This window comes from Schistocerca cancellata, chromosome 3 (genome assembly GCF_023864275.1).
Source record: "Schistocerca cancellata isolate TAMUIC-IGC-003103 chromosome 3, iqSchCanc2.1, whole genome shotgun sequence".
Lineage (NCBI taxonomy): Eukaryota > Metazoa > Arthropoda > Insecta > Orthoptera > Acrididae > Schistocerca > Schistocerca cancellata.
Genome location: NC_064628.1, coordinates 62223542 through 62236536, shown reverse-complemented (window position 1 = coordinate 62236536; position 12995 = coordinate 62223542). Strand labels below are relative to the sequence as shown.

At 39.4% G+C, this 12995-nt stretch overlaps 1 protein-coding gene across 1 annotated transcript in view; it reads right to left on the bottom strand.

The window, feature by feature from the left end:
• Positions 1 to 12995, bottom strand: part of LOC126176968 (protein bric-a-brac 1-like) — a 267469-nt gene that overhangs the window by 42854 nt on the left and 211620 nt on the right. The window contains exons 6-7 of the mRNA XM_049924174.1: positions 11018 to 11130; positions 10810 to 10897 (exon numbers count right to left, since the gene is read on the bottom strand). Coding sequence (XP_049780131.1) covers positions 10810 to 10897; positions 11018 to 11130 — 201 coding nt within the window. The remainder of the gene's footprint in view (positions 1 to 10809; positions 10898 to 11017; positions 11131 to 12995) is intronic.

Below are 12995 nucleotides of genomic sequence, written 5' to 3'. Positions count from 1 at the left end.
AATAATTTGTGTGTGAGAACTTTCCTGCAGAAAAGTAAATCCAGAACTTATGTTACCAATACTTCGACAATTTACTGATGAAATTTTGACAATCAATGTGTCTTTACTCTGAATGCGGACTGATTTCACTATCTGCATGTAGTCTGGCAAGTGTTCATCAGAGTATGCCAAACTACTGCCTGACCTACAATGCCCGATGTGCACTCCACAAATACCTGAGTAGCTGCTTCCTTTGTGTAGCCACCCCTGACCTATCAAGGGGAATTCTACAATTCTCCACCTGATAATGCACATCCAGAAACCTGCAACCAAGACTACCACAGAGCAGATGAAGCACATGTTTAGACTCTCTACTCGGCTCCAAACAAAAGGGGTCCCACTCTGGGAACAATGCTGCAAATAGTGAGCTCTTCTTCCAACATGTGTGAAGCCAGCAGCTTCTACAACTTCCACCAGCCACCTGTATGAATTGAGGATGGCCTCGGAACCTGTGTCAGGCATCATTAGTGCCAACATGAGCCACAACTTGCAGACAACTGCATCCTGCATGCTCAACAACCACATGCCACCTTGCCCCCCCCCCCCCTCCCCACCCCCTCCGGCAGGCATACCAAGCGCACACTAGCTTTCTTTCCAGACCTGAACATTATTTCCCTAAATGCTCCATAATATGCCTAACGTTAGAGCTCCCGATAACTAGCAAATCCCTGCTGTGTGTGCCTCCTTGGACACTGCTAAAGGTATGACCATCTGCTCACTCACAGGGTTAATAGGTGAGGCCAAATGACCACTCTCCACATTAGCCCTCTGCCTTGAGTGACATGAATGTATTACTGCCTACCACCTACAACTCACCCCACTGGATCGGGTACACTACGAGGTGCCCTAGCGACAGAGCCCTTGGACCAAACAAGTGACACCTCAGGTATCTAATGACATGTCACACCCCTGGTGCACCCGAGGCAGCAGTCTGAAGGCAGCTGACTGCTGCCACAGTCAGAAGTGCAGTCAGCTGTTCATGAACTGCGGCCAGCTCCTCCTGTGTCCACACACAGTAAGCACATATCCTACCCGTCCTAAGAATACTGGCTGAAGAAGAAGAAGTAAAGTATAAAAGCAAGCAGAAACCTAGATATGCAATTTGCTGCCCTCCTGACAGGTTACCAATGGACCTTGTTGCATTAATAAGCTGTGTAGCTTGTCGAACAGAAAAAAATAAAAACTTCACTAAAGACTTCCTGAATTTACACTTGCAGTTAAAAAATTAATAAATCATCTTAAATAAAAACCATGCATGGAGTTTAAGAAGCATACCACTAGGAAAAAGCAGGAAAAGCTATATATGTAACTTGCCTCTCTGGAGATGAGTAAAAGGTGACAGCTGGAGACTGACTGACTAGCTTATCAGGCTGGAATGAGCACACACTTGTCTTCAAAACAAACAAATGAGCAAGTACTGCACTACAGACTGAATGAATTTACACTTGCAATTACAAAACCCAAGTTTAACCCTTTCGTTGCAGTGGCTGTGTATACATGTGACGTTCGCCATGTGTTCTGGACCCGTACAAGGGTGTCGCTGAGGTTTTCCTACAATGCTAACAGACGACAGTGTCGTAGGCCACTGACCTCTCACTGCTGTGGATGAGTTACTCCCATTTCTCGGCGAATAAAAATGTTTCATGTATTTATCGTACGATGTATGTGCCTTCTTGCATGCTATCATTTGTAAAAAAATGTTTCGATATATTGCATTGTTTATGAGATATGATGATTTTTATGAGCACATGACCCACGAGGCACGAGGCCATGAATCCATGAATGGGTGTGCCACGTGTGACTGTCCTTCAGAGACAAAACGCAGCAACTTGAGAATAAAATGAGGTATCCCTCCTGCTCTCAATTCTAAACAAAATTTGGACATATTATCTACATTTATTCACTGCAATGTATGAGCTAAAACCAACCACAAGCAAAGTTTACAAAATGCTTTATTAATTTGATGCAGTGCAGTAAATGTGATGGATAACAAAAACAAATTCAGTTCCTTACCGAGTGAAGATATCAGACTCCAAGATGTGCAAAATTCAAGTTTTTTTTCATCTAACAGTTCTTAAAAAATCAGATGATAAGCATTTCATATCAGCCGGAATGCCTCTCTCAGCTCATATGCCAGCATTTGGCGAGCAGTGAAAGGGTTATACCTCTTCAATAGAAAAACATGCACAAAATTTAAGAAATACACTCTTAGGAAAACAGAGGAATAGTTAAATATGTAACTTAATGTACTGACGATGTGTAACAGGTGACAGCTGGAAAGATGTTAAGTCCCATTTAACTGTGAGGCCATAGCCACACTCACTGCAGCATAGGTAAAGCAAAGCAAGGCGTAGACAACTAACAAACTGTTAGGAAACCAGCAGAAAATAAAACAAAGTAAGGCACAAGCAGTTAGGAACCATTAAAGCACTAAAGCAGAGCTAAGAGGAAATTCTGAGGAGACAGAAAAAGCCTACCCATAAATAAAAGATGTAAATTGTAAGCTCGAAATGGAGGAGGAGGGAACTTTCATTGTCACTGTAGCACACGTAAATATCAAATATGCCATGAAAGTCCATTAGTCGAACTTGAAATCGCAACCTGTGTTGAAGACCAGACAGTTTAGGAGGAGATAGCCTGCACTGGAAGAGGAAGTAGTTTCACTTGATGGTGTGTTAGAGAAGCCACAAAAAGAAGTAGTAAATATTATTTGCAATCTGGAATGATAGGAAGGGAAAAACCATTGTGGTAACACAAAATATAACACAGCTATATTCACAGGGGGATTTCCTTAGCAAAGTTACAAACAGTAGTGTTCCTGTGCAATTTCAAAGATGAGTTGCCAGACAGATGGCCAGATGCACCCAGAATTACACATGCAGTCAAACTATTGGAAGACAAAGCTACAAGTTGGGGTGAGAAGCCAGAAACAGAAATGATAACTTGTGCCAATTCTGAAGCTGCATTTTGAGCTGAGTATTGATTCAAGAAAAAAAAAGATAATACAGTAAATTTGATTAATGATCAGCTATATAACTGAGTGCAAGGTGGTACTCACACTAAAATACTAGAGGGAGAGTTTAAGCAAAATCAATTCGTTGACATCCCCATATGAAGAATGCACTGTAGTACATTGGGTGATAAAACTGCTTGCCATCAAGCATACAAGAGAGATGATTTGAACCACCACTGAAACACATGATTAAGTGAGAAATATACGTGACCAATTAGAGGAACATGGCATGGATTAAGTGAGAAATATACTTGACCAATTAGAGGAACATGGCATAGGTATGTGTGACTTTTTTTTCTGCAACCAAAGAAGAGAGGAAAACAATGAAAATGGATCAGACAAAACACAATTTTATGGACCAGGACAGGAAACAAAACACCAGTGGCTTGGGAAGCCAGACACTGACCACAACAAACAGAGGTGGTGTCCAGATAAGCTAAAGCAACTGTTACACGGATATCACAACCTTGAAGCAGGAGCATGTCACACTGTGACACATAGCCATTTTTTCCCTCTAGAAAAACATGGCTCAGATACAGTTACGCAGCTCTGTAGGCAGCACTTGCCTTTTCTCCCAATATCAATACTGATAAAAGACCACAACCTTGGGTGGGTGGCACAATACTTGTGACCTGTCATTTAACATAAACAATATTGCTGCCTGTTAATCAATGCTATCAGCAAATTTTGGAACACCATTCCGTTCATTGGTGTAACACATCAGACAGGCATGCAAATAGCATTTATGCTCCCTGTGTGTGTGTGTGTGTGTGTGTGTGTGTGTGTGTGTGTGTGTGTGTGTGTTTTTGGGGGGTGGGGTGGGGTGCAAGCATAGTCAAAAGATTTATCGTTCAATTATGGTGGTTAATACTTCCCTTTTTCATAGTTTCTTCTATTTGTTTTGCAGCAGACTTTTAAATTTTCAAGTGAACAGAATAACACTGAATGACCAAACTGTGACGCATGGCAAAGATGCTTTATCTGCAAAGTTTCTGATCATCAAATGTATTTTTTTGTAATTATTTTAACATTTTACATTGTGATGATGCAAATATTTACAGACATTTACTACCTAAATAATGATAATAACTGCAATAAAGTTACACAAATTCCAAACAGAATAATTTCACACCATCTTTAAATTAACACTTTAAATGTTTTTTCTATGTTTCCGAAAATTTGAAATATTGTCTAGTCTCAGCATGATTTAAAACACAAATGATGATTTTTTGTGCTTGCATTTAGACACCGACTAAACCTTTTTATATACTTAATGTATGCTGTTTTTCATCTTCTATTATTGTGATTTGGAGTTAGGTCATATTAATAAGATTTGTGGATTTCTCTCTCTCTCTCTCTCTCTCTCTCTCTCTCTCTCTCTCTCTCTCTCTCTCTCTGTGTCTGTCTCTTTGAATTTCCCATATAACCTTGATCGTTAAGACAGATCAGATACTTCTTGAACAAAAGTAAATCTACCTCTGCAGCTGAGTGCTCAGCACATCTGACAGCATCCAGAGAACCCAGTTTCTATTACTGGTATTGCCAGGGATTTTTCTTTTGCTGGAAGACTGGAATGGGTCTACACAGAGCTTTTTGATGCCAATTCAGGCACTACTTGAATGAAAAGTCTAGAAAAATGATAATGGCCAGGACGGTGGTGTGCCAAATCTGTATTCTTCCATGGCATTATATGACAGAGGATAACACAGTGGTTGACTGGCATCGCAGCTAGTGTGGGGGCGTAAGCAAACCATGTGCTCTTACACTTGACCAACATGGCATATTTTTTTTTTTTTTTTTTTCCCTGTTAATAGTTCTCTACAGGTTGTTGCATGACCAGCAATACTCTGACATTGCCATGATGTGGAACAAAAATGTGGGAGAGTCAAGAACATAGTCTGCTTGGAGTGAGAGAGTGGGAAATGGATTCCTACAGGACAGTAAGTATAGATGACAGATGTAATCAAATAGTGTTTCCTCAACATTTGACTTTTGATGAAGTTTTATATTTCTGATGACATCATCTGTGTCCATAGCCTGAAATACTGAACTTTATTATGGGTGGATAGAATTTTTTGCAACTAAGGTATTTTGGACAGGTCAGGAAAACTGCTGGTGAATCCTGTGGATGCCTTGGGCAGATGGAGGGAATATTTAGAAGAGTTGCTCAATGTAGGTGAAAATGCGATCAGTAATGTTTCAGATTTCGAGGTAGAATGGGATAGAAATGATGATGGAAATAGGATCACATTTGAGGAAGTGGAAAAAATGGTCAACAGATTGCAGTGCAATAAAGCGGCTGGGGTGGATGAAATTAAGTCGGAATTCATCAAATACAGTGGAATGTCACGTCTTAAATGGCTACACAGGATAATTGAAATGGCCTGGGAGTCGGGACAGGTTCCATCAGACTGGACAAAAGCAGTAATCACACCAATCTTTAAACATGGAAACAGAAAAGATTGTAACAACTACAGAGGTATCTCTTTAATCAGCGTTGTGGGTAAAATCTTCTCAGGTATTGTTGAAAGGAAAGTGCGAGTATTAGTTGAGGACCAATTGGATGAAAATCAGTGTGTGTTTAGGCCTCTTAGAGGTTGTCAGGACCAGATCTTTAGCTTACGGCAAATAATGGAGAAGTGTTACGAGTGGAACAGGGAATTGTATCTATGCTTTATAGATCTAGAAAAGGCATATGACCGGGTTCCTAGGAGGAAGTTATTGTCTGTTCTACAAGATTATGGAATAGGAGGCAAACTTTTGCAAGCAATTAAAGGTCTTTACATAGATAGTCAGGCAGCAGTTAGAGTTGACAGTAAATTGAGTTCATGGTTCAGAGTAGTTTCAGGGGTAAGACAAGGCTGCAACCTGTCTCCACTGTTGTTCATATTATTTATGGATCATATGTTGAAAATAATAGACTGGCTGGGTGACATTAAGATATGTGAACACAAAATAAGCAGTCTTGCATATGCGGATGACTTAGTTGTGATGGCAGATTCGATTGAAAGTTTGCAAAGTAATATTTCAGAGCTAGATCAGAAATGTAAGGACTATGGTATGAAGATTAGCATCTCCAAAACGAAAGTAATGTCAGTGGGAAAGAAATATAAACGGATTGAGTGCCAAATAGGAGGAACAAAGTTAGAACAGGTGGACTGTTTCAAGTACTTAGGATGCATGTTCTCACAGGATGGCAACATAGTGAAAGAACTGGAAGCGAGGTGTAGCAAAGCTAATGCAGTGAGCGCTCAGCTACGATCTACTCTCTTCTGCAAGAAGGAAGTCAGTACCAAGACTAAGTTATCTGTGCACCGTTCAATCTTTCGACCAACTTTGTTGTATGGGAGCGAAAGCTGGGTGGATTCAGGCTACCTTATCAACAAGGTTGAGGTTACGGATATGAAAGTAGCTAGGATGATTGCAGGTACTAGTAGATGGGAACAATGGCAGGAGGGTGTCCACAATGAGGAAATCAAAGAAAAACTGGGAATGAACTCTATAGATGTAGCAGTCAGGGCAAACAGGCTTAGATGGTGGGGTCATGTTACACGCATGGGAGAAGCAAGGTTACCCAAGAGACTCATGGATTCAGCATTAGAGGGTAGGAGGAGTTGGGGCAGACCGAGGAGAAGGTACCTGGATTTGGTTAAGAATGATTTTGAAGTAATAGGTTTAACATCAGAAGAGGCACCAAAGTTAGCACTGAATACGGGATCATGGAGGAACTGTATAATGGGGGCTATGCTCCAGACTGAACGCTGAAAGGCATAATCAGTCTTAAATGATGATGATGATGATGATGATGAAGGTTTTCACCAAAGTGCATTTTCATAAAGCCAACAAAGTGATTGTGAAGCAAACTTGGGATATTTACTACAAACTTTTATTACCATGAGTGATTTATTCAGGACACCAAACCTATGCTACTTAATTTGAGACAACTAAGTAACTCATCTCTCTAATAATGAACTTTACCATAAAATGACAGGACTGTGATATCAAATATAACTCAATTCTCGCTAATAGTATACACTTTCAATAGATGTTTAACCATGATATAATTTAGAGCACAATAAATCCACAGATGTGAGCTGCTATACTTGTAAATCAGCACAATGCCTATTTAATGAACTATAACACTATCAAAAATATCTGGACACCTCTTAAGGGACATAATATGGGGCGTGTCCACCTTTGCTTTTATAATGGCCTGCTGGGAACACTTGAAATAAGACGTATAAATATATTTGGAGAAATGGTAGCCCATTCTTCCTCAAGAGCTGGAACCAGAGAGGGTAGTGATGTTGGTCAATGGGGTCTAAAGTGAAGATGATGTTCCATCTCATCCCAAAGGTATTCCACTGGGTTCAAGTTGGGACTCTGTGAAGGCCAGTCCATTTCAAAAAATTCTTGTCCACGAACAACTGCCTCAAAGACACCGGTTTATGACAAGGTCCAACGACATGCTCCAGACTGTTTCTCTACAGCACGCTGTACACAATGCCGCAAAATATGTATATATTAATCTGCACTTAGAATTATTTTGAGCGCAATAAGGCGATCACATCATAACCTTGAAAAACGTGCCAATGTCATACCATCTCTTCCATACTTCACTGCTCGCACTAGATGATGGCATGTAATGTTCTACAAGTATTTGTCAAACCAAACACCTTCCATTGGAATGTCAAAGAGTCGTTTCAAATCACTCACTTCTACACATCTACTGCCCAGTCGCATTGCTCTTTACACCACTTCAAGTGTCACTTAGCATTGACTATAGAAATTTGTGGCTTATGAGGAGCTGTTGGAACACTGTACCCCATTCTTTTAACACTTTGGAGACCAGCCACTTAGTAGAATGTTGGGCCTAGAAAACTAGCCATTTATGTCGTTATTTAAAGCATCACTGGCACATATGTAAATGATGTATCTTCAAGACCAATACATACTAAAAAAGGGCCAATCTTCAAGATTTATTTTTCATATTTACTTTAGTTCTTTTATTGATTACAAATTTCAAAAATAAAGGTCACAGAAAGTATAATTTTCCTTCCAAAACTCCCAAAGAAGTGCAAGATGAGTTACTGAGCAATTTCTTCCTCTTAAGCTTATAAAATTTCTTGCTCACTCAACAAATGTGATGTATTTGCTGCAGAATTACAGTAAACTGTAAAACCTTATGAATAAAGACACAAAATTAAGTCAATACTATCATATTGACTCAGCCATTCACAACAGCAGCTGTTACATTCACTAATGTTTCTTTCAAAATAATTCTAGAAACAGACAACAGAAGGCAATCCCGGAGCAGGTCATCAGATATCTTTACTTTGTCCTTATACGAAATGAGTCCACTTCTGTAACAATAGGTGGCTCGCGCATCGAGAAAATTGCGTCCGACCTATACTCCGCTGCAGCCTTTTTAACACAAAGTTGCAAGCTGAGTTATGCTTAGACTTGGTCTCCAAAATGTTCACTCCCTGCACATAGTCACTGAGCTAGCTAGACTGCTGGTAGCACGAGTGATTGCTACCACTGATTTTTTACAAGTTTGTTGCAACCACCCTTAGCAATGCTCGATGGTCTCTATCTGACAATACATGGGGCCTGCCTGGTCTTTGTTTAGCTGTGGTTGTTCCTTTGCAATTTCACTTCAAAATCACGTCACCAACAGTCAACTTGGGCTACTTTAGAAGTGTTGAAATGCTCCTGATGGGCACCCAATGACTAATCCACATTCAAAGTTACTAAGCTTTCCTGACCCATTCTGCTGTTGCTGCTTCTCTACTGACAACACAATACTGCCCACCTCCTTTTATACTGGTACGCCTGCCTATTATGTCATTTGGTGGCCAAATCCGCATTACATACTGGTATTCAGATACTTTTGATCATACAGTGTACTTATAGGGAACTTACACTGGGTTGGATCCTATTACATATTTAATACTGACCAGGTGCCAATGGTCAAGTTAGTTGTTATATGGTCTGTATCACTTCTTTAAGTACTATAACATCACAATGATTTCTATTGAGGACAAGCTGCTTGCATGAAGCTTTGGTAAAAACTACATCTTCTGGTATTTTGTAAAAATTTCCTATTGGCACAACCTAAGATATTAAAAACTTGGATAATAGCATCTCATAAATGATTTTCCTTTTGATCATTATTTCTTGGTCAAGGCAGCAGCCTTTGTTCTGAAACATCATACTGCAATATCAATATTGTTACATATGCTTATCACAAGAGCTCTCTGAAATAGCCTAGGCAAAGAAGGGGCATATGGGAGGAGGAACAAATTTTGGCAGTAATGGCGTATACTGTCTCATTTATTTAAATCTGCTCATAAGTACTGTGGCTATACAATGTTTGGCCAAAACATTGTGACCATCTGCTTATTAACATGCTGATCCACCATTGGAATGCAATACAGCTATGAATTTGTAGGGATGGATTCAACAAGTCCTCGGTAGGTTTCTGGAGGTATGTGGCACCGAAGGTCTATGAAAGGTTATGCAATTCCTGTAAATTATGGGCAGGTAGTTTATGAGTGTGAAGCTGGTGCCTGTTAGGTGTCCCAGAAGTATTCCGTCAGGTTCAGATAAGGTGAATTTGGTGGCCAAGAAATCAATCCGAGTTCACTATCATGCTCCTCATGTATCACGATTCTGGCCTTGCGACATGTAAAACACACACACACACACACACACACACACACACACACACACACACACACACTGTTCTTGCTTTTTGACTTATTAGCAGAATTTATATGTTCAGAAAACTATCACTATCACTTCTTAAGCCAGTACTTGTTCCGTTTACTCTATGCCACCCATACAGAGGTTAGGTAACCTCAACAAATCTAAACTAACATGAAAATCGAGGCTAAATATTTCACACGCTCTCCTTGTGTGTGCTAAAGGCAGACATGGCATAATGATGCTATTGGATGAAGCAGCATGTGGTACATTGCTTCTTGCCACTGCACATCGTCCCACCACCCACGTTTATTATGTGCACACCACTATACCACAGGTCTCACCACAGGGGTTGAGATGGTTGGATGATACTGCCTCCACCGACCTGTGTCTGTGGGGCAGTGCATGTTTCGGGCAGCCATTCACCTGGATGACAAATTTGGACACAATCATCTATCTAATGTAACAAGGAATGTGATTTTCAAGGACCCCATGACCACTGCAATCATGATTGGTGAATTACTGAGTTAACAAATAGGGGACATTTGCTTCAGAGCCCCAACTGCTGAGTGGTGGGCTTTGAAACACTTGTGCCTGCGGCAGTACTGTACCTTGCTGTCGGATTTACCACATATTGCCACCTATCCTGCTTTACAGAGCGCGCAAACCTTCACTTTCTGTGATGAAGTGTGTGTGTCCAATATCTTGTCACTTGCATGTGGTTTCATCATCCTTCAAACACTTTACAGAGATTCTCATGAAAGCGTCACATGAACAGCAGAGCAACTTTGCAGTTTTTGAGATGCTCATTGCTAGGCACCAGGTGAAAGATGCTGATGTCAGTTTTTCCATTCATTTCTTCTCGATTTATACATTTTTATTTTTTTATTTTGCCATGTCACTTGCCTGCAATGACACCAGGTACATACTGTCTCCTGGTAGTCAGTAGTCACAACGTTTTGGCTCATCAGTGTATAGAGCCAGGTCTAAAGTCGGTACACTGTTATGGCATATAATACTGAGAGGTGAACAAACTGCTGACTACGTACCAGAATGTCCTGAAGAGGAGGGTATGAGACCTAGAAGCTCTGGAGTAATCATCATCGTGTGCATTGTGTGATCCTCCTCTCCCACATTCTAGAACATAGCAAATTTATAGTTGTAGACAGTTCGTACTAATGCAAGGACCTCAGACAACAATTAGGGTGAATAAGAAAGAAAAAGCAGAAGAAAAAATGAGAAAGAAGAAAGACTTACCCGCTCTGACATGTGGCTATCAATATCTATTGTATCAGCCTGCTCCATAGCACGGAGAGTTTCAAACTTCACCTTCACATTTCCTTGTTCATCACAACCAACGCCAGAACTTTCTGAAAACAAAAGGTAAATTTATTTGAAGTACAAACAAAACATGCACATGTACAAATTAAGTTGGTTGCTTGACCATTGTTAAATATATTAATTTCTTTTATATGTGATTACCCTATAATTGAAAAGTTCAAAACAGCTTTTTTTTAAATAATTTATCTTGCACCTTTACTGAGTGGTGGCCATTTTCATTTGTAAGCGCGCGACGATGTTTCAGTTTAGAGATATGAGCAAAAATATGAATATCACTGCACTGGGTTAAGTTAATTTAGAGAAGTGTCCTCTGTTAAATCTGAGCTCAAGAGGGTAGTTAGTAAGCAAAAAACTGATTATTTTAGGACACTCCTCAGAGACATTCACTGGAGTAATGTTTACAGTGCTCATGTCATGAATGAAAAATATAACAGTTTTGCTAATAAAGTGCTTGCTTTATTTGTACACTGTTTTCCCCCAAAACTAACCAAGGTTAGAGCAAAGTCTACAAAGAAGCCATGGATTACTCAAGGAATAGGGATAACTTGTAAAACAAAAAGAAAACTGTATCTGTCAATCCGAAACAATTCTGATATTGATGCTATAGCACATTACAAGAGATACTGTAAAATATTAAAGACTGTAATACGGACATCAAAGCAAATATATTACAAGGAAAAGATAGTCGTCAGATAACAAAATAAAGACAATATGGGATATAGTGAAGGAGGAGACAGGTAGAACCAGACATGAAGAGGGACAAATAGCATTAAGAGTAAATGATACATTGGTTACAGATGTGTGTAGTGTTGCAGAACTTTTTGACAAACATTTTATAGCTGTTACTGAAAAGGTGGGGTTGTCAGGTTCTGTACATGCTGCTATGGAATGCCTCAGACCAGGCATTTCAAGTAACTTCCATAATATGAATTTGACTTTAACTACCTCAGCAGAAATAATGTCCACCATAAAATCTTTAAAATCAAAAACATCTAGTGGGTATGATGAAATATCAACAAAGTTAATTAAAGAATGTAATTCTGAGTTAAGTAACATATTAAGCTATCTGTGTAACCAGTCGTTTATCAGTGGAATATTTCCTGAATGGTTGAAAATATGCTGAAGTCATGCCACTGTTTAAGAAGGGAGATAAAGAAATAGCATCAAATTTCCATCCAATTTCACTTTTGCCGTTATTCTCAAAAATTTTAGAAAAAGTAATGTACAATCGGCTTTATAGCCATCTTAACACAAATAACATACTGTCAAAGTCGCAGTTCGGATTTCTAAAGGGTTCTGATATTGAGAAGGCAATCTACACTTACAGTGATAATGTGCTTAATTCAATAGACAAAAAACTGCAGGCAACTGGTATATTTTGTGATCTGTCAAAGACATCTGACTGTGCAAATCACAATATCCTTTTAAGCAAATTAGAATATTATGGTGTAACAGGAAATTCTGCAAAATGGTTCAAATCTTGTATCTCTGGCAGGAAACAAAGGGTGTTATTAGGAAAGAGATATTTATTAAGCTATCAGGCATCATCCAACTGGGAACTAATTACTTTTTCTTGTGTATATCAATGATCTTTCATCAGTAACATTACCAGATGCCAAGTTCATTTTGTTTACCGATGATACAGACATTGAAATAAATAGAAAATCAAGTGCAGTCTTAGAAAGTTCGGCTAATAAAATATTTATGGACATTTATCACTGGTTCCTAATCAATTCTTTGTCACTAAACTTTGAAAAAACACACTACATAAGGTTCAGTTCAGAACTTGAAAGGGGTGCCCCACAAGTATATGCCTAACATACGATGACAAGCAGATAGAAGAAGTGGACAGGGTTAAATTCTTGGGATTACAGCTTGATAATAAATTCAACTG